The 23,383-nt window shown below is 41.9% G+C and overlaps 2 protein-coding genes across 4 annotated transcripts in view; one reads left to right on the forward strand and one right to left on the reverse strand.

Moving 5' to 3' along the window:
* ZDHHC7 (zDHHC palmitoyltransferase 7) overlaps nucleotides 1-11,136 on the forward strand; it is a 38,035-nt gene extending 26,899 nt beyond the window's left edge. For all 3 annotated transcript variants that reach the window (XM_075576667.1, XM_075576669.1, XM_075576668.1), the window contains 4 exons: nucleotides 2,285-2,381; nucleotides 2,914-2,995; nucleotides 3,576-3,706; nucleotides 4,255-11,136. In XM_075576667.1, the coding sequence (XP_075432782.1) occupies nucleotides 2,285-2,381; nucleotides 2,914-2,995; nucleotides 3,576-3,706; nucleotides 4,255-4,428 (484 nt within the window). In that variant the 3' untranslated portion in view covers nucleotides 4,429-11,136. The remainder of the gene's footprint in view (nucleotides 1-2,284; nucleotides 2,382-2,913; nucleotides 2,996-3,575; nucleotides 3,707-4,254) is intronic.
* Nucleotides 11,137-13,021: 1,885 nt separating this feature from the next.
* Nucleotides 13,022-23,383, reverse strand: part of LOC142469911 (hepatocyte nuclear factor 4-beta) — a 37,446-nt gene continuing 27,084 nt past the window's right edge. Inside the window, exons 6-10 of the mRNA XM_075576670.1 lie at nucleotides 21,346-21,433; nucleotides 20,735-20,887; nucleotides 18,286-18,522; nucleotides 17,932-18,054; nucleotides 13,022-16,649 (exon numbers count right to left, since the gene is read on the reverse strand). Coding sequence (XP_075432785.1) covers nucleotides 16,519-16,649; nucleotides 17,932-18,054; nucleotides 18,286-18,522; nucleotides 20,735-20,887; nucleotides 21,346-21,433 — 732 coding nt within the window. The 3' untranslated portion in view covers nucleotides 13,022-16,518. The remainder of the gene's footprint in view (nucleotides 16,650-17,931; nucleotides 18,055-18,285; nucleotides 18,523-20,734; nucleotides 20,888-21,345; nucleotides 21,434-23,383) is intronic.

Consider the following 23,383-nt stretch of genomic DNA (forward strand, 5'->3'; position numbering starts at 1 on the left):
GGTGAGGGGGGAGCAGTGGTGGAGGGGGGAGGGAGGAGGGGGGGGAGGAGAGAGGAAGGAGGGGGGTTGCAGGGTATTTTTTTTGGGGGGGGTGGAGGAGGGGGGCGAAGGCTTGCGGGCATCTGTGTTGGGGCCTGCAGGGCCTAAGGGGCCTCTCGCTTGTTGAGGGATTTTGGTGGCAGTCATCTGCTTCGGTCTTTTAGGGCCTCTGGGTCTGCGTGGGATGTCTGCGAGGGTGTCTTGCGATTTTTTGAGTCCCAGCAGGCAGCGGGGACATCTGGATTCACCGGAGTCGTTGACTAGCCAGTCTCTCCGATGCTCGGGGGGTTTCTTGGGGGGTCGTCTCCGACGTCGCATCCGTGCGGGGGCGGTTGTTCTTCTGTGGGGGGAGGGGGACCCCTAAAGCTTTTAGGAAGTACTTTGCGTCTTCAGGGGCGGACACTGTGTGGTGGCGGCCATTGCGGAGCACCACCAACTTGAAGGGGAACCCCCAGCGGTATTTAACCCCTTGGTCCCTGAGGTGGGAGGTAAGTGGGCGCATCGCGTTTCTTTTGCTGATTGTTAGTTGGGAGAGGTCATTAAATAGTTGGATCTGCACACCGTCCATTGACACGGAGCGTAGATCCCTGGCAGCCATCATGATGCGTTCCTTTGCAGAGTAAGCGTGCATTCTGAGCACCACATCTCTGTGACGGTTAGGATCTGCTGACTTTGGGCCTAGGGCTCTGTGGGCTCGGTCGGTGTGTAGATCGTGGTCTGATAGGTCGGGGACAAGCTGCAGGAAGAGTCTGCGGAGGTAAGGTTGAAGTTCCTCGTGCGTGATATCTTCAGGGATATTTTTGAGGCGGATGTTCTGCCTTCGTTCCCTGTTTTCTAGGTCCTCTAGCTTGCTTTGCATGTCGCGGATCGCATCCCCGCATCTTAGCACTTCTTCGTGGGTCTCTGCTTGTTCATTTGAAATTCCCTCCATTTTCACCTCTAAGTCCTCTGTCCGCTCTGTTAGCGCTCCTACTTCGGCGCGTATAATTTGGAGGGCTTTTTCCGTATCTTCTTGGACCCCCCTCCTCATTTTAGTGATAAGGGAGTAAAAAAAATCTTTATTTAGGACGGGGGGATCCGCGTCAATCGGGCTCTGCCGGCCGCTGCGCGCCTCGTGTTCTGGTTCTTCCTCGGCGCCATCTTGCCCATCAGGACTGATATCAGCCAGGCGCTGTGCCGGGGGGAAAAACTTGGTAACTGGGTACTGGTTCTTCTTTTGTGTCTTCCCTGTCATCTCTCCGGTGTTTGAGCTTGATGTGGGGTCCAAATTCGGGGAGTTTGGGGTGGGGGAAAAGCTTATTCTATTAGCTTTAATAGCGAGGGCGCCAGGAGCTCTCTCACTAGCAGACCATCGGCTGTGACGTCACCGGAAGTCTCCCCAAGCTGGGTTTTTAATTTTATTTTTTCCCCTTTTAATATGTGCATCAATACAATCCACACAATGATTAGCTAAGTTACCGATCGATCCGTTCTCCTGTGATCGATCAACGAAGATACGGCTCAGGGGTTCACTAAATGGCTGTCAGTGCAGCAGAAGAGGACCAAAGATGCAAAGTTCTGTGGAAGATCATGTGACCAGACAGTCACTAGATACAATTGGTGCACTGCTAGAGAGAGGGCAGGGCCCAAAAAGGGGTGTGCCAGAGCCTGTTTCAGAAGAGGAAGGAGGAGTGACTTTGCAAATGGTTGCTATAGAAACAAAAATGCTTGTTACGTTATAATACAATAAAAATGTCAATGCTACAAGAACTTATTTATTTAAAAAAAAAAACACACATGTAGGATATTGCTTGGTCTGCAGCTTGAAGTGGGAGGTTGCTGCCCTGTCTTTCTGTTCTTGGGCAGATTGAGTTGACTTCTATTGAGCTGTATACACTGCCAGAACTGTAAAAATGAATAGTTCATTTGTCGTATTACTCTCCATACATTACCTTGTGTGCTGTTGGTGGTTAACACACACAAGATGGCATTTCTGTTTTGCTTTCATAACAAATACATACTTTAGCTCATACTTTACCTGTACTTTATGATTAGTCTTCTAAAGACTAGTTCACTTTTGTAAGCCGTTTTGGTTAAAAGAGAAGCCCAGTACAAAGCAGTCTCTGGCTTTACCATCTAATTGAATGTTTTTTTCTTTAATTTTTTTGAAGATCTGCTTTGTCATTGTTTTGAAACATTGTTTGTAAAAATTGGGGGGTGGGGGGGGGGGATATTTTAAATAACACATTTGCTTCTCTTTTGTTAGTATTTGCAAGCGATGCATTCGGAAGATGGATCACCATTGTCCCTGGGTGAACAACTGCGTGGGCGAAAAGAATCAGAGGTTTTTCGTGCTTTTTACTGTGAGTCCGTGTCAATATTTAATGCCCTGCACCGTTCAAGATTACACAAATCAATTTTAGCTGTAGGCAGAGGAAGCAATTTAACAGCTCCATGTTTGCTGCTTAGTACAGTACTATTGGAAGGGTGCCTGGTGCGTGCACATACAGCTCCTCTTAACCCTCCGAGGCCAGCGGCGTTGGCAACGCAGCGCTTTACAATGCGAGTGTTTTTACTGTATGAAAACATTAACAAGGTGATCGAAAACTACAATTTATATGTAAACTAAGAGCATGTGTGGTTTTCAACCCCCTTAAATATCGGGTGTGACTTATCTGAGGATACGGACGAGTCCCTCTTGTAGGGTAATCTAGGCAAATATTTCAACAGGTTGAGTGTTTCCAAGATGAGTGCTCAGTGCAGTAATGTCCCAGCCCTGGTTACTAGACATTCTTACCTCCTGGGTTGCTGCAGTTGGAAGACGAGTATATAGGAAAAGTAAATTTATTGTCTTTTTGTTTATTTTTTTATAAACATTTTTTTTTCTGCTTTCAGATGTATATAGCTCTAATCTCAGCTCACGCCCTAATTTTGTGTGGGTTCCAGTTTTTTACCTGTGTCCGGGGACAGTGGACTGGTAAGGAGATATTGATTGAGGCACAAAGCCATCAGTGTATTTATTCACCTAGAGAAAAGGGTATATACACCATTTAATGACTACGTTCACTGTCGGCATACTGTAGTTTTGAAGAGGCTCAGCATCTCACAATTAATTTTACAGTGTAATGTGTTGGGTTTCTTAATTTAACAGCCTTCATGATTGTGGAGCATTACAGAATGGTTGCAGTATGCTTTAATAAATGAGCGCATATTCCCATTATGCAACATATCATCTTTTTGGACATACATTTTAGAAGGTATTTTGTATTGGATAAATATGAAGGAATAACAAGTTACTTTAAATAATATAGTAAAAGTTATGCTTCAACCACTATACGGAGTGCATATTTCTCCTGTGTCATTTACTTTTCACCTGGTTTTTAATCATTCCCTATTTCATAACTCTGAGAATTCATTTAATAATCAGTACTAATCATCCTTAGGTTGTGTTATTACATTAAAACAAAAAATAACTTTTGTACAAGTCCCAAGACGTGAAGTTTCTATTTGTGTTTTAATCGCTAAGTAACGTGCAACTAATTTTCCCTCTTTTGCAGCATGCAGTAATTTTTCCCCACCTGTAACAGTAATCCTGATGATCTTCCTGTGCCTTGAGGGCCTTCTGTTTCTCACTTTTACAGCGGTTATGTTTGGTACCCAAATTCATTCAATATGCAATGATGAAACGGTAGGATGTCCTTCCTTTCATGCTTTTTGACCCGCTTAAAAAGATTGCAGAATACTGTGCTATGTACGTGTGTACTAGTTCTGTTGTACTGTTTGACTAAATACAAACACGTTGAATATATGGTATAAGATGAGTCATTATAATGGAATACAAATAATATATACTTTTCCTGCACTTGGTGAAATAAAAAAAATTCAAGTAAATAATATGCCGTACAATTCTATGCAGAATTAACTACAGGCAGTCCTCACTATCCAACGTTTCACTTTACAACGAATGGCATATCCAACTCTTTACAATGCAACCCTAAGGGCCGTTTTTCGACGCCGGAATGCGTTATCCAACGCTCACCGCCACTGATTAACATGGGACTCACTTTACAACGGTTTCACTATCCGACGCTACTTCCAGAGCTGGTTCCGTTGGATAACCGAGGACTGCCTGTACTTGGCATTTATAGAGCAGATGGGGCAAAAAATTAATTGGCCCTAACCAATTGGATTATTTCAGTGCATTTTGTAATGGACGCTCTTCTTGTTGGTTGGCAGGAAATTGAACGACTTAAAAGCGAAAAACCCACCTGGGAGCGGAGGTTGAGGTGGGACGGCATGAAATCTGTCTTTGGGGGGCAGCCGTCTCTGCTATGGATTAATCCTTTTGTGGGTTTGCCAGTCAGACGCTTCCTAAGAGCGAGGAAAGGGGGAACCGAGTTCTCGGTCTGAGCCCTTCTCATTCTCCTGGAATTACCTCAACTAACGCTGACACATATTTATTTGCTGCCAGGAAAACCAGTCCACATATAATCAGAGCTCACCTGAGAGCGCTAATGGGATTGTGAATCATGACGAGCGAAGATTATTTTTTTTTTTTTTTATGCGGTTTATTTACAGAATGGCATCACAAACATGGAAGTGTAATGCAGTATCAAGACAATGAGAAAGTGAGCAACAAAGTGCCCACTTTAGAGGACAAATTTCTACATGATTGCTGTACTCTTTTCTTCTACAGGGTTCTTTTTGCACCTCTGTTAAGGCCCGTTGTTTTTTTTTTTACCGATTTTAAGTGAAATTGTTGTGATGTATATGGTGATGTATTTTTTTTTTTTTTTTATTGCATTGACAAGCTGAATGACAAGTGTTCGTTATGAGGAATATGTTTTAATTCTGTATACCAGTCGGAGAACTGTTTTCCACTTTTGTGTGGTGAATGCATTAAAGGTCTGACCGGGCTGGTGCTGGCCCAACCCATCTTCTTGGTACAGGACTGAACAATGTACGAACCTTGGAGGTTCAAATTGTACAATACAAAATTCACGACATGGAGTTCTCTCCCGAGGTGTCAGCATGCCAGCAGAGCAGGACGAGTGTGTAAGCATGCAGACCACGAAGAGAATGAACAGAAATAGGTGCAAATAACCTCCTACTTTGGCTAGTGTCCTTCCGACTTCCCTGTCTTCCGTGTTGTTTTTTTTTTTTAAACTCTCAATTCTGCCTCTTGATTGTTCTCCCTTCCATTGTGCTCTCCAGTATCCGTTACTCTCTCCATGGTCCACCCTTCCTCTTTTTTTTCTAATGTCAGTTCCCCCTATATGCTCTCGCCTTTTATGCACACTTCTCTTCTTCTGCCCCTGCCACTTAACCTATGTGTAACGTACAGGGCTACTGGATGAAGCCACCTGTGTCATGGAAGTTAAAAATTCTTGGAGACCAGATGCTTCAGTGGAGAAGATAAATATTCCCTTAAATGTGACAATGTAGGAAGGTCGGATGGAAAAAAAAAAAAAAAGTTGGGTAGGAACACACGTTCTCATCGTGCACCAAAACGAAATTGTTTCTACAAGGCTGACAAATTGGAGGAACAAAAATCCTGGCGGTCCTGACAACATAATTCATTATTGGCTGGCTGGCTGCCTGTTTCCTTCTCCCAATGTTGCAGCTGCATTTCCATTGGCTTCATTGAATTGCTGGTTGGAGCATCTCCGGAGTTGAGTGGGACTTTTGGGGTTCCAGATTGTTGCTTTGTTTATAGTAGAATTCATCTCTATGGGCATGTACTGTACTAGTCTCCTGGTTGTTACCTACATGGCTATGCAGATAGAATATTACTGTTGTCCATTTTTTTTTCTTGTCCACATGAAGACCCAGATTCGCTGCTAAGCATGTATCAATGTATGTTCTAATTAAGTCACTAAACGTTGCAGGTCTCAGCCAAGCAAAGTTATTTTTCGCATAAAATGAGTGCTTTTCATTGTATCTCTGAGTATTGTAGTTGATATGGATGAATGTTTTATATTCTGGGATTCTAGGGATCAGTCCTGCCATTTATCACCTCTAAAATATTGAAATTGTTGGCAAAGGAGAAATGTATCATTGTTTTTAATCCTCTCTTGCAATGATTTAATAAAAGTATCAAAGGTGGTACAACCCTGAGGTCCCTATTACCATAGTACAAGATCATAACAAACCGTGTTCGTCTTCCCCATAGGTCTTTTTCGATAGTACTTTGGTCATTTGAAGGATTGCAGACATTGTACTACCCTAAAGGTTGGTACATCTGGGCTGCAAATTGTTGTCACCAATGATGTTGGTGAAACACTGAAGTTTATATTTCAACCTAGAAAGCTGGTAACTGTTAAACTTGCTGGTAAAACAATAATGATTACGGAAATGCATCATCAACCCTTCCAACAAGGGTCAGTTACACCATTGTCACTAATATGAAGGTGTCATATTGTTATTTCTTTGTTGTGAATCACTCTTTCTTAAAATATCCCACTATGCAGAACACTTTGTGAAACGGAATCATGTGTATATAGGGTTGAATGTTTAGCAGTAAGAGATTTATAACTCCTAGTTTTACATTGACAGTACTTTTTTTATTTTTTTATTATGATTTCTCACTTGTTTTAGCAACTGGAATTCAAAGCGTCATATTCTATTAAGGCCAAGATGCATTTTAACACTGGACTTTACAAGATTGGAAATGTCTGTAATTCTATTTTGGTGTTTCTGCTTAATTCCTAGTAAGGTTTTTATCACTTGCTCTTTCACCCTCCCCCCAGGGCCTGTAGCTTATTGTAGAGCAAGGTGTCCACCGGCTACTCCAATGTTGATCAAATTCACACAAGTGTATACAGGCATTGTTAAATAATCTATTTTTGTTTTCTAATAAGAAACTGCAAAGATTGCAGGGTTTACTTGGTGAAGTCCATAATCTATACAATATGCATTTCATATGTAAGCCTTTTAAATATAGTATTTATGAAGTCCGCAATTAGCAGCCATGTCACATTTTATATTTGTAGCCCGTGGTGGAGTGAAGGTAAGGTCGCGTACAGACTGAATTATGTTATCAGAACCAAGCGCAGTGTCTGTCTGTGATCAATGTCTTTGCTTATTGAAGTATTGATGGACGTAAACAGTATCTCAGGATTTTGTAGCAATTACCACAGTAGGCAGGGTTGGGCATAAATATTCTCAAACTGTTTTAAAATTCACATAACTAGTTACATAAAGCCTAGTCTGTGAACTAACGTTTAGATGTGCAATGTATGTGAATATTTTGTTCTGTTAAAAGTCCTATTAGAAGACAATTATGGTTGCATGTTCCTTAGGGAAAGCAGAACTGCATTATCTACAATGTATAAGTAAGCATTACAATTACTTTACACATTTTAAAATAATTGTATTATCTTTTATTAAAGTGACGTACACAATATTTCTTTATTAAAAGTGGACTTTTCTAATGTTGGGGGTTTTTTTTACACAAGAAGATATCACCAGTAATTTAAGGAGCTTAGCAAAGATCAGATCACTTAAACACTACATTCTTTATTAAACAGACTTGTGTATAATACAAATAAATATTAATCATAAATATGGTGGCCTGTAACAGATAGTGTGGTTCATCTACTAAGGCCAAGATATCCAGTTGATGGTCACTTCAGAGCATATTTAATTTAACCCCTTTAGGAGAGGGATTCTAAAGATTTGGCTCTGGGACTATGTACAGTTTCCCAGTGCATCTCTTTTTGTTGCACATAAGATATTCACTGCTATAGATTTGTTTTAATAATAAAAAACTATTTAATGGAGGCCTTTTAAAATGTGATTTAATTCTAACATGTCTTTCACAATGCCACGTTTTGTACCATTTACTTTAAAATGTCCCGTTTAGTTATCTTTCCAATGGCCGTGGGAAGTTGTTCCATTACTTGTAAACATATCACAGTAGCTGTGTTTCCGTGTGTCGTACTGATTTAGAGAAAATGAAATGATGTTGGTACCATGAGGTTCCATCTGTACGTCTCTCTGTCTGATTTTTCTGTCCGGCTTTTCCAAGGTTGGGAAAACTCGAGGAACTTTAAAAATCTAAAATTGTTCTGTGAATTAAAGGAATATTGAGGTAAGGTCCCCTCAATTAACGAGTGCTACAGAGCATTGTATCCACTTGTTGAAGTAAATTGCTGCATCCGGATCACATGATATCGTAATAAAGTGCTGTGTGGAGCTGTGTAGATTAACCCCTAGTTGGAACACGTTCCGGCAAGGATATGAAGGGTTGTCTGAGGGAAGTCCTAAGACCCACCCAGACCCCTTAAATAATCCAGCAATTTGATAAACCAGTGAACCTGGGGAAGCTCCCACTTGAATAATAGTAACAAAGTACTCACATAAGTCCTTGTTACCCCTCCTCTTGTTTTTTAATCCATGCTCTAATAAAGATTTTTATAGCCCAGTCCAGCCTTTGCAACTTTTTGCTGCGTGATCGTGCCCGCTGATTCACCTTCCTCCTCGGTAGGGGTGATTTCTTCCCTTGTTCTGTGAATTGTTTAATCAAAGTCAAGAACAGAAACACCAGGAACACATTAACTTATAGTAGTTGTGCATACCACTCTAGCAGTGGCTTCCAGAGTGCTCCATACCAAAGCCCAAATACTGGAAGAATGGAACTTATCCAAGTGGATCTAAGTTTGAATAGCACTAATCTGTAGCGGCAGCCTTGTTGTTAATGACATGGTGGTCGTATGAAAAACACAGATGGCACCAATCTCTTCTTCCTTTCGCAAGACTGCTATTTATAAATGTAACAGATTGCCCTTTTTTTCCAGTTGTGCCTCTTGGGGTAACATTGCCCTTGTATAGAGAAAAATTGCTTCAAACACAGGCACCAGTGACTAATCCCTTGAATTTGAGGCCAAATTGCTTCTTGCACACACAATTTAAATAATTGCAATGTGTGCCTGTTCGTAGATTTCTTTGGTTATGTATTTCAAAATGAGAAACTTTCTCTTGGGTTGTCTTGTATAGAAAAATAAAAATCTCCAATTTTTGAAAGTGTATGATTTGTAAAACTGAATGTGTGAGTCCAGTGCTTTGTTGCTATTGGGTTCAGAAGGTGTTAATCCTCATTCATTCAATAGCAGCCCTTGATTCTGATGTAAAATCAAAGGTTGTTTTCTAGGAATTATTGTGACGATTTCTTCCAGCCAGGTCAGGAGCATCATTTTTTTTTTTAAAAAGCCATCGCTGATTTTGTTCTGGTTCAATAAGCTTTGAAAATAGCCCACCACATGAACACAAATCCCTGCAAAATGTTTTATGGTAAAGTCTTTGAACCATTGTACCTTTTTTGGATCATAATATTTTGAAATCAGGATTTTGTTCTCATGTGTTGCATACTGTAGTAGCTGAAGGTAAAAAAAGACGTACGTCCATCAAGTTCAACCTATGCTAAATGTAGACGACCGATATTTTATCCTATGTTTGTACTTACAATATATTGATCCAGAGTAAGACAAACAAAAAACCCCAGTGACACATCATCTAATTATATCTCATAAGGGGAAAAATAAATTATTTCCTGACTCCAAATATTGACAATCAGATTTCTCCCTGGATCAACATCCTTCCCATGTTTACTTATTTGATATATTCCTTGATACCTTTCCTTTCTAAAAGCCTTTTTTTTTAAAAGATATCTATTGTATCTACCATCACAGTCTCCATGGGTAATGAATATATCACGTCATGAATGCTGAAAATATCATTCAACATTTATTTTCACTAATGCTGATCAGTAGGGATGTGATATGATGCAGCCAAATGAACACAAATGTTAATATGCACATTTAAGGTGCAAAATAATGTTTGAGTATTTAAACTTTTTTGCCAATTTATTGTACCATGAATTACTGAAAGGATTAAAATACTCTGAATTGTAACTGGGTGTTTGTTATAAAGCAGCTTGATGAACAAATGCTAAAGTGTTATGCAAATAGACTAATTATTTTTCAGATGTATTTGGTATGAGACAAGTATACCAGTCTTTGTTACAAGCGGGTTTCAAGATATATTATTTGGTGGTGTCAGAAATAGATGACCATTTTTGAAGCAACACTGCTAGTTTGCTACATGCTAAGCTTAGAAGTGTGATTTGAATACAATATTTGCTGTCAATTATGACTGTTGGCTGGGATGTCTCAGAATATAAGCATTTTGTCTGCAAATCAGAACAAAACACCCTCTTACCTAAGCACAGGGGGGGGGAGGGGGGCTATGACAGAGCTTGTGTGGTATGTATATATGTATATATAATAATAAAAAATTCACACCAGATTTAAAAATGCTTCATAAAATGTCTTGCTGTTCACGTCAACATTTTGGTGTTCTTTAAACCCTATCATAGGGATATGTGCTATATACATACTGTTATGATAGAGTACACACACACACACACACACACACACACTATTATGATCGCAGCTGCCTAAGAAAGCACCAAGCAATTGTAAAAATGGAGCCTTGAAGCACTTATTGTGAGTAAGGTGTGCACCACTTGCAATCTCCAAGCTTGTAGGACATAGCTCAACCTTTAACCACCAAATCAAGGATATGCAATGTGTTGAGGCGATTTAATATACCCAAATTGTGAAAGATTTCACTGAATATCACCTCGAGAATTAATAGAGATCTCAACTCTGTATGTTGACCAGTATCTTCTGCTTTGAACGCCATCTTTGTTGCTTTGTGTCATGTTTTTGCTTTTGCTGCAGCACATTTGAAGACCTGGCCTTCCAAGGAAGAGGAGGGCTTGCATGCAATTGTGTGTGGAATATCAACCAATGTGTCAGGATTTATTGATATCCAGTTGCCCCCTGAAGCTCTCTACTGTTGCAACGACACGGTCCGCTTGTAAGAGCGCCTTTTCACTTTCCATGGGTAGGTAGGCACTGACCGTCTTGGTGCGCAGAAAGTTGTATGTATTTTTATCACTGCATTTTCAATTTCAATCATGCGGCTTCCTTCAGCTCAATGTATACTTCATCATGACGTTCTTTAGCAAATGTGCTACTTGGAATTTATTTACATTTTTTATGCCCTTGTTAAATTGTAATTTTACATGTAAAATAAACTAGCTAACTGATCTAATCTCTCTCTTTATTCTTCTTCAAATATCTATGGTAAAACCAGTACATAATGTTTGGACAGTGGATTGCTTGTTATCAAATTGAATTGGCTACTGCACATAAATCGGTTGTTACAATGCTGGTATTTAAATGGGATCAAACACTAGTAGCTTGAATGTCTGCAACAGTAGTGCTCAAACTCTGTCCCTAAGGGCCACCAACAGGCCAGGTTTGTAGGGTTTCCTGGCTTCAACACAGGTGGCTCAAATTATTCAGCCACCTGTGGTGTGAAGCAGGGATATACTTAAAGCGTGGCCTGTTGGAGCTATAGGCACTGCAGACCAGTGGCGCTCACACTCCGTCCTCAAGAACTATCTTGACGACTGAGTTTGAGCCCCACTGGCCTACAGTGTCTATAGATCTACAAATCTCGTTGTCCTCTTTAGCTTTTCCCAGTGTAATTCTTTATTTAGGATCGTGACGGCCTTTGGCACAAAAAAGAAAGGTAACTGGCGCTCCCTCGAACAGAATAAGGGTACAAATACAATGATTCAAGGACTGAACCAAAGAAGCATTAATACTGGCCCTTGAGATGCAGCTGCTCAATCAAATAGGATCTTCCCTGGATCCTTGTCAGACGTTAGAAGGTTGTAGAGATGAGCGCATACATAAGAAAGAGATAAAATACCATTTAGAAATGCAATGCTGTGCAGACATATACTCGCAGCATACAGTGAGAGGGGAGGTGACAATACATTCAATAATCAGATGGTACTTACTCGGGCATGTGTGAGACTGCTACACACAGGGGTTTCTTTGGACACAGGCAAGTGTTACCAGGCACACTGGGGAGTCAGTGTTACCAGGCACACTCTGCAGGGCTACTATGACCGGAGATACTATTTCCTACATGTAAGGTTTTGTATGCTTCATTTTTATCAATAAAACTGTATGCTTTTTACAACTTCTTGTCTGTGGCTGTCATCCTTCTATTGGCCTGCTATGAGCAGAAGACACCCAGTGACTGAGAGTACAGACACCCACTGACGAAAGGAGGCACTTGCCTGTGTCCAAAGAAAACCCTTTAGTGTGGCAGCCTCACACACGCCCGTGTGAGTACCACCTGATTATTGAATTTGTCCCCCACTCCCGCTCTGAGTATATGTCTGCACATCAATGCATTTCTAAATGGTATGTTATGTTTCTTATGTATGCGCTCACCTCTATAACCTAACAAAGAAAAGGAAACTATTTCATTTTTAGCTGATGGAGTTTCTAACAAAAGACCATGAAAGTACATTTCCTAAACTTGTTTGTTGACCGAGGGCCATATTTATGAATAGATGCTACTCCATATGACTAGTCTGTGATGGAAGACACCTTTATGGCCCCTTTCAAGTGAACGTGCCATAAAGAGCCATAGCTAAGTGGTGTTACCCATAAGACACCTGGTTCCGATAGACACTGTACAGACCCGTTCACTTCCTTATTTACGAGGCAGTGCTTGTTGATGTCTTCGTAGCATTCCTTCGTAAATACGGCTCATAATGTTTTCCATTTTCGTGGGAGACAATATATTAAATATTTTGAATAGAGATGTGTGAGCTTGCTCGAATTTGCTTTGTACATGTTTTGCATAAAAACTGGGCGAAATTGACAGTCAAAGTGAAATTCGACATTTACGATCAGACTGTCGTTTTCTATGGTACTTCAAAGTTAGCTAGAGAATAATCTACCCAAGCAACAAACCCATTGGCTTGTTAGCGCAGCACATCCAATTCTATGAATTGCTAATTCTGAGTCAAGAAAAGGGGTTCAAATAAGTGAGTGGGATCTGTGCTTTTGCCTCCAAATATTTGCTATGTTGTTTGGATAACCTTATTCAAGAGAATAAACACTGTGACAAGTAAAAACAAAATGTAAATGTTTAATTATTACATGAATTGAGAAGGCACTGGAGCAATTCTGCTTCACCAAGTTTAACTGGCAACAGAATTAGAACATCCTTTGATTTTGTTATTCATAGGAAGTGAAATCTAGGTAACCGGAACAGTTGATCCAATTCAGTGACTTTCATTCACTCTTAAACCAGTCATTGGTAAACGAGGGAAAGATCATCCCTGTGCATTTTCAGGGTGAGAAGATATCCTTAGACTTCTGCACAGTCCTACAGATCATTGCATGGATTTCCAGCAGAGAGAGTTCATCTATTATGCCAGAAACATTATATAGTTTTGCAATGTGTGAGACATTTTAAAGGCCTAACAAAGTTTTGCATAAGTGTTGTATATGAATACAATGACGGACATTTACAATTCAGATCAACTTGTTTTAAACATTTGTGTTTCTTCAAACCCAACAGATCCAATATTGTTGAATATACACTGAAAATTATACAGGACAACATTAAGCCCAACTACACAAATGAACACTGTTTGTTTTTCATCAGACGCAGTAACAATGCTTTATGTATAAAAATGCTTCACAAAGATTTTTTTATAGGTTTCTTGGAAGCTGCTGGCGTATTTTAGGAATTTATTTTCTCAGATCTCTTCCAATGAAATGAGGCCAAGCACAGAAAGATTCAGAAGACAATACGTTGTGCAAGTGAGAATATTAAAAACCATAAGTAATAATGACAAGTATATCGGATGCAGGGCTAATGTTGATGTGGAGTAACCAATCCGCACTCATTGTTTATTTAAACTTGTTGGAAGGATACTGGGCATTTTAACAAAGGTGTGAGAATCTGTCTTACTTGGGTGCATATATACACATCATAAGAATATTTATCTTTTTATTTTTCTTCTGCCATTTGTATTGCTTTATTGAAAAGACATAATTTACAGAGGCTGCCGCAGCCACCGAATGCACTTTCATCAGCCACGGAAATTGAGACATTATCCAATCAGTTACTTTATATCTGTGTTTCCCAACTCCAGTCCTCAGGGAACCCCGTCAGGTCTTAAGGCTATCCCTGCTCCAGCACAGGCGGGTCAATCAGCGGCTCAGTCTTTTTGACTGAGCCACCTGTGCTGGAGCAGGGATATCCTTAAGACCTGACCTGTTGGGGTTCCCTGAGGACTGGATTTGGGAAACACTGCGTTATATGTTTGCATGTGTTTATTTAAATAAGTGCAGCTATCATAAGAATATTTTAACCACATATAAACCACTTTATATCTTCTAAAATATGTTGCTCATGTTGCCATACATAACTTCCATTGCAATGTGCTGTTTGACTCACCGGCATTGAAAGGGTTACTTTGAGCTTGCTTCCAGGTGGGTAAAAGTTGGGGGTTTCTTTTTTTTCTTTCTTTTTCATATAGCAGTGACTGAAAAGTCTAATACTTTAGCCACAAGGCGGCACCTGCCGTGTAAATAATCTAATACAGGTAGTCCTCGTTATCCAACGTTTCACTTTACAACGAATGGCATATCCAACGCTTTACAATGCAACCCCAAGGGCCATTTTTGGACGCCGGAATGCGTTATCCGACGCCTGAATGCGTTATCCAACACTCACCGCCACTGATTAACATGGGACTCACTTTACAACGGTTTCACTATCCAACGCCACTCCCAGAACGGATTCTGTTGGATAACCGAGTGTCAATATGTTTACAGGCATCTCCATCAACATCCTCATTATGTGGTGCGGTTTATACATTTTACCAGTCACCAACGGGCATGGGGACGCATGCGCGAGCACATAGTACTCTGTGGGCATTGCCCTTGTGATTCCTGACTGCTTCATGACATACTTTGCTCTGCGCATGCGCGGAACGAACGTGGCTAGCATGAGGCGCATCTCGCGAGATTTGGCCCTCCATTGCAGTGCGGTGCGTGTCACCGAGCTGGGTGTTTGGAGGCGGCTCTCCTGCGAGTGCCAACAGGTAATTAGCCATCCCCACATGCCCTAACAGATATACACTAATTGTTTAAGCAGTTTAAGGGGCTTGAGGTTTGTAATTAGTGAGTTTTGGCGCCAAAATCGGCAGACTGTGCCCCTATATATACCTGATGTATACCATGTTGATACACTTCTTGATAAAGTGCAATTTGTCTGCATGAAACGCGTAGAAGGTTGCAGCCTTCTGTTTTTATGTCCACCCAATAAAGAAATATTTTTGCCAGTCCTGCCATCACCCCCTTTTTTGCTGTGCGTTGCACCAACCCATTTGCACTGGATAACCGAGGACTGCCTGTACACGTATTTCTTTTCTCGTGCTATGCTTACTCCGTCCTTGGCCTCTCTTCCCTACCTGAGAAGCCGACGTTGCATTGCATGCCCCCTAGGCACTGAAGGGGTTAACAACCGTTTTTGTGTCTGTTCCTTTTATTAGGGAAGCTGTCAATGAAAAAATATTTTCCACGAGCAACAACTTTGTGTATAAAATGTAGAAATAAATATATTTAAAAAGTACAGCTTTGGGATCTGCTAGCTAAACATTTAACCTTCTCTCACCCAGTTCATTTAACACACACACACACACACACACACACACACACACACACACACACACACACACACACACACACACACACACACACACACACACACACTTACTTTTTTGGTAAAAACCTCACTAAATGCACTGTGTGACTTGACATTTCTTAATATTGAAAAACTTATTCGAGACACCTACTCTTCAGAACTTGTCATATCAAAATACCTTCCTTTTTAAATACAGAATTTCTCCTCGGTACTCTCAAAATGTAATTAATGACTTTTTTTTTTTTACCTCTACAACAATATAATTTATTGTATATACAACATTTCATTCTATACTTGATTGTTGGTTCGGGATTAACATCGCCTCTCCATTATCTTATTCTACTTTCAAATATAAAATGATGGGTTGGGGGACGGGACTTTTTTTTTTTTTTGAAGGTTGCAGACATCATGTACTTTCTTTTTATCTTCAGAACCACATCATGGTGACATCCTTCGAATGGCTTTCTATGTAACACCTGCACTTACAGGTGGGTCCCTTGTATGTGATATTGAGCTGTTAACTTGGGCTTGGCAGCCAAACTTTGGAAGGGTTTGAAAGAAGTTTCCAAAACAACACAGAAGGTGGTAACTGTGTGAATCTCCAGCAATCCTTGCCAGCTGGTCTGCAGCTTCCTCATTTTTATTGCTGGACCCACTGATTCTCATCGAAGAAGCTGCAGATCTTTCATCTTCTGAAAGTATCATTGAAATAACCACAGTCTATAGCTCCATCAACACTTGATTGTAGCTCAGTCGGTTGACTCACGAAGTCCACGTTTGGGCCCAAATCTATTCTATCTGTACTTTTTCTGTACATTTTACAATATCTGTATGATGATGATGATGATGATGATGAACATAAAATTAGCCGTCAGTTATTGACAAATATAACTGAAGTGTCATTCCCTATAGTAGCTCCTTTTTGGCTATGACCGTGCGGGGCATTAAAAGTATGGAGGACCCAGCGGCAGAACTGAGCTTGTAGCCCTCACTGCCTGTGCTGGCAGGTGGGGAAGGATGTGAGGTGCCTGGAGATGCTAAAAAGAAGAGAACGTAGGTAAACAAAAGTTTTAGGATGGAGAAGTAAAAGAAGTTACTGTGATGAATGTATTCTACAAGACCAGGAAACGGCTCTTCCAGTTCCACATTTTCAGGAGAGCGGTTGTTTAGAAATGTTTTTTTGTATGTCAGAGCTTTGTAATTTTCTGTTTAATTTCAGGATAGACAACTATGGCCCATATTTATACAAAGTGGTGCTATTTTATAGTAGCCAGAAGATACGTTTTACCGATTATGCCTTTTTTACTTCATTGGGTAACAAGGTGTCGTCTTGTCCTCTGGCTCTGCAAGGTGTCACATGGAATAATACCACTTAATAAATATGGGCACGTGATATAAAGAAAAAGATGGTTTAGTGCAAAAAAGTGTACAGTCACCAGGAGCTGGTAGGGTGAGATGCGGTGGAGACAGATTGCACGGTGATATACAGACATATCCCAGTAATAGTATTGGTGCAGAATATCTCACAATAGAGAACAATGAAAGCTACTGATGGGTGGTGCGATGTTACCGAGGCAAACCTGTTCTGTTTCTTTTGTTCAGTCTGTTGCTTTTTACAGCACAAACACTTTCTATACAGTAGTTATCTTTGCTGTTATGTTATAAGACTGATATTAGTAACAATGATATACCCCATAAGCAGTGTTCGACAAACCTATACATTTGCTCGCCCCGGGCGAGTGGATTTAACCCCCGGGCGAGTAAATATTGGCCCAAGCAGCACACGTTTGGTACTAGGTGGCGAGTAGATTTTTTTGTGTGGCGAGTAGATTTTTTGGTGATTTGTCAACCACTGCCCATAAGGTATTGTATTACTACAGTATGCATCCCCCAACTAAAGAAATCCAGCTACTTTACATTAAAGAAAGGAAACCTTGCTAGTTACTTATATCATAACACATGTAAATGGATTTGGATGGTTTTAAAATTAACACTAATGAAGAGTTTACTGTAATAAAATGACATGCTTTTAAACACCTTTTATACCACTGCTTGGGCTAACAGGGATATCCAGACTATACAGCCTCATCTAGTGCACAGAAATGTACAGTCTAATATTGTTCCCAAGGCAAAAAAAAAGTGTCTTGCTCCATGTTGGACGACAAATGTTTCTGCTTAAATTAAAACGTGAACGCATCGAATTTTAGATGCAGTCTTGACAAATGTAGCATTCCATGTTTGTGTGTGAAAAGGTGAGTCTAGGGTTTAATACAGCAAGTTGGTCTCGGTGCCAAGGACAATATGGAACTCAACACTTACAAGATGATACCGTGTGTATTACTGAATGAAGGTTGTTTGGATGAACTGGGTGTCCTGGAATTAGATCAAGGTTCAAGTTGGGATGCCCAGAATGCAGGTACTGTGCTCCATCCATCGCTGATCCTACAATATAAGGAGATATAGTATCGTTTGAATAGGAGTGGGATCAATTGATAAAAGCTAGTGCCTCCATGATCCTACAGATTATTAAATATTATTTAGGCTCTTTGCATAGGTTCATAGCGCTGTGAACATAGGCATCTTATTGTTAGTTTGCCCTTGGATACAAAGCAGAGAAACACAATGTAACGCATCCCAATGAGACATATTTAATGTGAGACAGTAAGACTGTACCTCCCAATAGCATCTCCTGCAGTAAGCTGTCAATCCTAGCAACTCCAAAGAGCTTTGCAAATTGCACCTGCTCAATCATCTGCCAGGTGATGCTCTGGAGTGGCGGGAGGAGGAGGAGAATGTCGCTGAATCTCCCTCTGGATTCGTACTGCCGGTCGTTAATATAATCCTCCAGGTTTACCTGCACCTGGAAACGCATGTTTTTCACTTTGGTTGGGTCACTCAGGCCTTTACAGTCTGTAACAGACAAAGTTGCAACACCTGTGATGACTTTACCGCTTAAGCCCACGTTGTTTGAATGGAAGAGGAGATAAATTACAATGGTTAATGACTTTGAGGTCGTGTACATAATACTGTGTTTTCAATCCTTGCCTCAGTCAATGGCTCTCTTCTCAACCCTGCACAAATCACTCTCTTTGTCTCATTTTATTTAGTTCTAATTAATTAGGTCACGATCACAACATTGCTCTTTAAACAAGCAATTCTAAGACAAAACAATGCAAATCTACCCCAGTGGAGGCTACATTGGAGTCTACAAGGTAAATACATTGGGACCTCCTTTGTATAAAAGCTACAAGGTAGTGCTAACCACCAAGCACATAAAAACTGAACTCATTTTAATGGCAAAAGAAAAGGAAGTGATTTGTCCAGGGTCACATTAAGGCATGGGCTCATTATTCACCGTGCATCTTGCCTTCCTTATCTGGCCCTAATCTTTGAAGCAAATGAGTGACGTAGTATAGAGGGGGGGATCCTGTGATTAACTGGAAATGTCTTGCCCACTACACTAGCACCCCCGCCCACCGCAGCCCCGAAAAACAGTAGGGATTAATTCTGCGGGGGTCCTTGCTTCCGAATGTGACCCCCGCAGCGTTAATGTTCTGACTGAAACTACAGAAAGTAACTTGCACGGCAGCAGGGCCGTCTCTCTCCGTATCTCCCCAGCAGCACCCAGCAGACGCAGTCTCCCCAGCTCCACTCAGGCAGCCTGCATGACGCCAAGGATGCCCGAATATGCATATATGCCTGAAAATGGATATGCCCGTATACGGGCGTCTACAACATCATCCAGGCTCTGAATGAAGCTGGAGTGACTGCTTCTGCTGCTGCTGCTTCTGCTGCTGCTTCTGACTGCTGCTGCTTCTGCCTGCTGCTTCTGCCTGCTGCTGCTTCTGCCTGCTGCTGCTGCTGCTTCTGCCTGCTGCTGCTGCTGCTTCTGCCTGCTGCTTCTGCCTGCTGCTGCTGCTGCTTCTGACTGCTGCTGCTTCTGCCTGCTGCTTCTGCCTGCTGCTTCTGCCTGCTGCTGCTGCTGCTTCTGCCTGCTGCTGCTTCTGCCTGCTGCTTCTGCCTGCTGCTTCTGACTGCTGCTGCTGCCTGCTGCTGCTTCTGCCTGCTTATATTTGTTTGACTGGTTTTTCTTTGTTCTACTTGGCAACAAGTAGAATTGCTGTTTAACTGAATTGGCCGGCTTCGCCGGCCAATCAGTATTGAACCAGATCAAAATAGGCTGCTTCTGCCTGCTGCTGCTGCTGCTGCTGCTGCTTCTGACTGCTGCTGCTGCCTGCTGCTGCTTCTGCCTGCTGCTGCTGCTGCTTCTGACTGCTGCTGCCTGCTGCTGCTGCTGCTTCTGACTGCTGCTGCTTCTGACTGCTGCTTCTGACTGCTGCTGCTTCTGCCTGCTGCTGCTTCTGCCTGCTGCTGTTTCTGCCTGCTGCTGCTGCTGCTGCTGCTGCTGCTGCTTCTGACTGCTGCTGCTGCCTGCTGCTGCTTCTGCCTGCTTATATTTGTTTGACTGGTTTTTCTTTGTTCTACTTGGCAACAAGTAGAATTGCTGTTTAACTGAATTGGCCGGCGAAGCCGGCCAATCAGTATTGAACCAGATCAAAATAGGCTGCTTCTGACTGCTGCTGCTGCTTGCTGCTGCTTCTGCCTGCTGCTGCTGCTGCCTGCTGCTTCTGACTGCTGCTGCTGCTTCTGCCTGCTGCTGCTGCTTCTGACTGCTGCTGCTGCTTCTGACTGCTGCTTCTGACTGCTGCTGCTGCTTCTGTCTGCTGCTTCTGGCTGCTGCTGCTGCTTCTGGCTGCTGCTGCTGTTGCTGCTTCTGACTGCTACTGCTGCTTCTGACTGCTGCTGCTTCTGACTGCTGCTGCTGCTGACTGCTGCTGCTTCTGGTTGCTGCTTTTTCGGACTGCTGCTCAGGTTAGTTTCTGGTGTTTCAGTCAGAAGATTAATGATGTGGGGGTCCCATTCAGAAGCAGGGACCCCCGCAGAGTTAATCCTCTATCTTTTGGTGACCTCCGGATATTTGCCAGCGACCCAAGGGTTTGCACACCACTGGGCTAATGGACATGGCATTAATTATTCTTTCCCTGTAAGCCAGCTCCTCCAGCTCTTACTATCTCTCTCAACACAACATGCAGAAAATGAGCCATTTATATATGAACCTTACCAGGATCAAAGAATATGATGGCTTTGAGGCAGGCGTATTCATTGTCATCCACCTGAATTTCTCGCAGGGGCTTGACCAACTCATCCAAAATCCTCGTAGCAACACGCGTGATCTCAAGCTCCGGACAGTGCATTTGAATGATAAAGTCATTACCTGAAACAGAAACAAAACCCGTGCGTGGTCCAGTTCGTGTCCTTGTAGAGAGTTTAGCCCCAATGCCACGTTTGGGATCCCAGTAAGCAACTTCCATTTATCACAATTATTGTATTGAAAAACAATTCCATGGGCGAGTCTAGGGCTTCAACCAGGATTCGTCTAACCTTATTACCAAGGTAGGTCCCAAGAGGACTTGAATATTAGGTTGAGCGGTGAGGTCACCATTACTGTTTAGTACCAGTGTGGTTTCCTAAATTATTTTGGATTTAGAAAAAATATAGAATATCTAAAGCTTTAATATATAAAATAAAGGAGGTTCCAATGACCGGCAAATTCAATCTTTTAGAGCTCCATTTCATTGTATGACGACAACAGACAATGGAGCGCCCCATTTAAGATTTTGTTTAACTGTCTCAAATAATCTTCTGTGTGAAGTCATATATACAGTAGCTTACCCAGCAACAGAAAATCCTTGTAAGGAAGTGAGCGTTTGGCCACTCCCAGGAGGAGATGTTCCCCTGCATGTGCTTTCAGTAATGCAACCTGTGAAGACAATATTAGAACAGGTTCACGTCTGATGGTCTGGGGTACCCATAATGCGATGGCTGGGGTACCCATAATGGGATGGCTGGGGTACCCATAATGAGATGCCTGGGGTACCCATAATGGGATGCCTGGGGTACCCATAATGCGATGGCTGGGGTACCCATAATGGGATGGCTGGGGTACCCATAATGAGATGGCTGGGGTACCCATAATGGGATGGCAGGGGTACCCATAATGGGATGGCTGGGGTACCCATAATGAGATGGCTGGGGTACCCATAATGAGATGGCTGGGGTACCCATAATGGGATGGCTGGGGTGCCCATAATGGGATGGCTGGGGTACCCATAATGAGATGGCTGGGGTACCCATAATGAGATGGCTGGGGTACCCATAATGAGATGGCTGGGGTACCCATAATGAGATGCCTGGCGTACCCATAATGAGATGGCTTGGGTACCCATAATGAGATGGCTTGGGTTCCCATAATGAGATGGCTGGGGTACCCATAATGAGTTGGCTGGGGTACCCATAATGAGATGGCTGGGGTGCCCATAATGGGATGCCTGGGGTACCCATAATGAGATGCCTGGGGTACCCATAATGAGATGGCTGGGGTACCCATAATGAGATGGCTGGGGTACCCATAATGAGATGGCTGGGGTACCCATAATGGGATGCCTGGGGTACCCATAATGAGATGGCTGGGGTACCCATAATGAGATGGCTGGGGTACCCATAATGAGATGGCTGGGGTACCCATAATGAGATGCCTGGGGTACCCATAATGAGATGGCTGGGGTACCCATAATGAGATGCCTGGGGTACCCATAATGAGATGGCTGGGGTACCTATAATAACAAGCAGTTGCGAGATCTATTGAGCAAAAATGTTGTTGATAACCATGTATACATTCTCAACGAACAAAACTGACTCCTCAAGGACACAATAATAGTGAATAATAAGTCATGTGTGGTGAGAGGGAGAGGGGACAGTGCCAAAGATACCCCTAATCATGTGTGCACACTACATAGACACAATTAGTTGATGGTTGAATCGGTTATAATGTATGAAGCAATTGGCAGTGATTAAAACATAACATGTAATAGTCAAGATAAAATGTATGTGCAACCAGTAAAATTATATTAAAATCAGAGATGGGAATGGGGGGTGGTAAAGGGAGATATAGATGTTAGCAAAGATCTATACTTAGTATAGATTAATTATAAGTAACTAGCCTGTAGCCCCCAAACTGAGAGAGGAGGGTGTCTGCAAAGCCTAATGTTACAATAAGAGGAGATTAGTTGATAACTTTACCCCTAGCTGAGTAGTTTACATGAAATGCAATGGTAGAGATATATGCTAAATAAACCCTGAATAGAATGTAATCAGAAGCTCCAATATAAACGTGTCAATCAAACTAGGATAGTATAACAAATCTATGTGCCCGATGTTCTATGGCGCCCGCTACAGCGGCAGCTCCTGGAAGGCAGCTGCGCTCTTATAATACTTGGTTGGGATGGTAGAACTTTCCTCAGATTATTAGCACCAAGGAGGATTTTCCAATGGTTTGACAAGATTTTCCTTATGCTATTGGAGAACATTGATTGCTAAACGCACTGATACATCCAATACTTTTAGATGTATCAGTTGTTATACTGTCTTTTAGCAACTCGCCTCTGTTGTAATTGAGTGCTCAATGGCCGCTTCTTTTCAAAGGATCTATACTATAGCCCAGTGGTTTTGAAAAATGTTTTTGTTAAGGGAACCTAGAATTATATTGTGACATTCTGGGGAAGCCCAATTCTCTCCATCTCTCTCTCATTCTCTCTCTCTCTCTCTCTACGCCTCTCTCTCTATGCCTCTCTCTCTCTCTCTCTCTCTCTCTATGCCTCTCTCTCCCAAGGACAGTACGAAGGTCACGGGGTCATCCTAAATGGTTGGAGGA

Source organism: Ascaphus truei, chromosome 19, assembly GCF_040206685.1.
Source record: "Ascaphus truei isolate aAscTru1 chromosome 19, aAscTru1.hap1, whole genome shotgun sequence".
Lineage (NCBI taxonomy): Eukaryota > Metazoa > Chordata > Amphibia > Anura > Ascaphidae > Ascaphus > Ascaphus truei.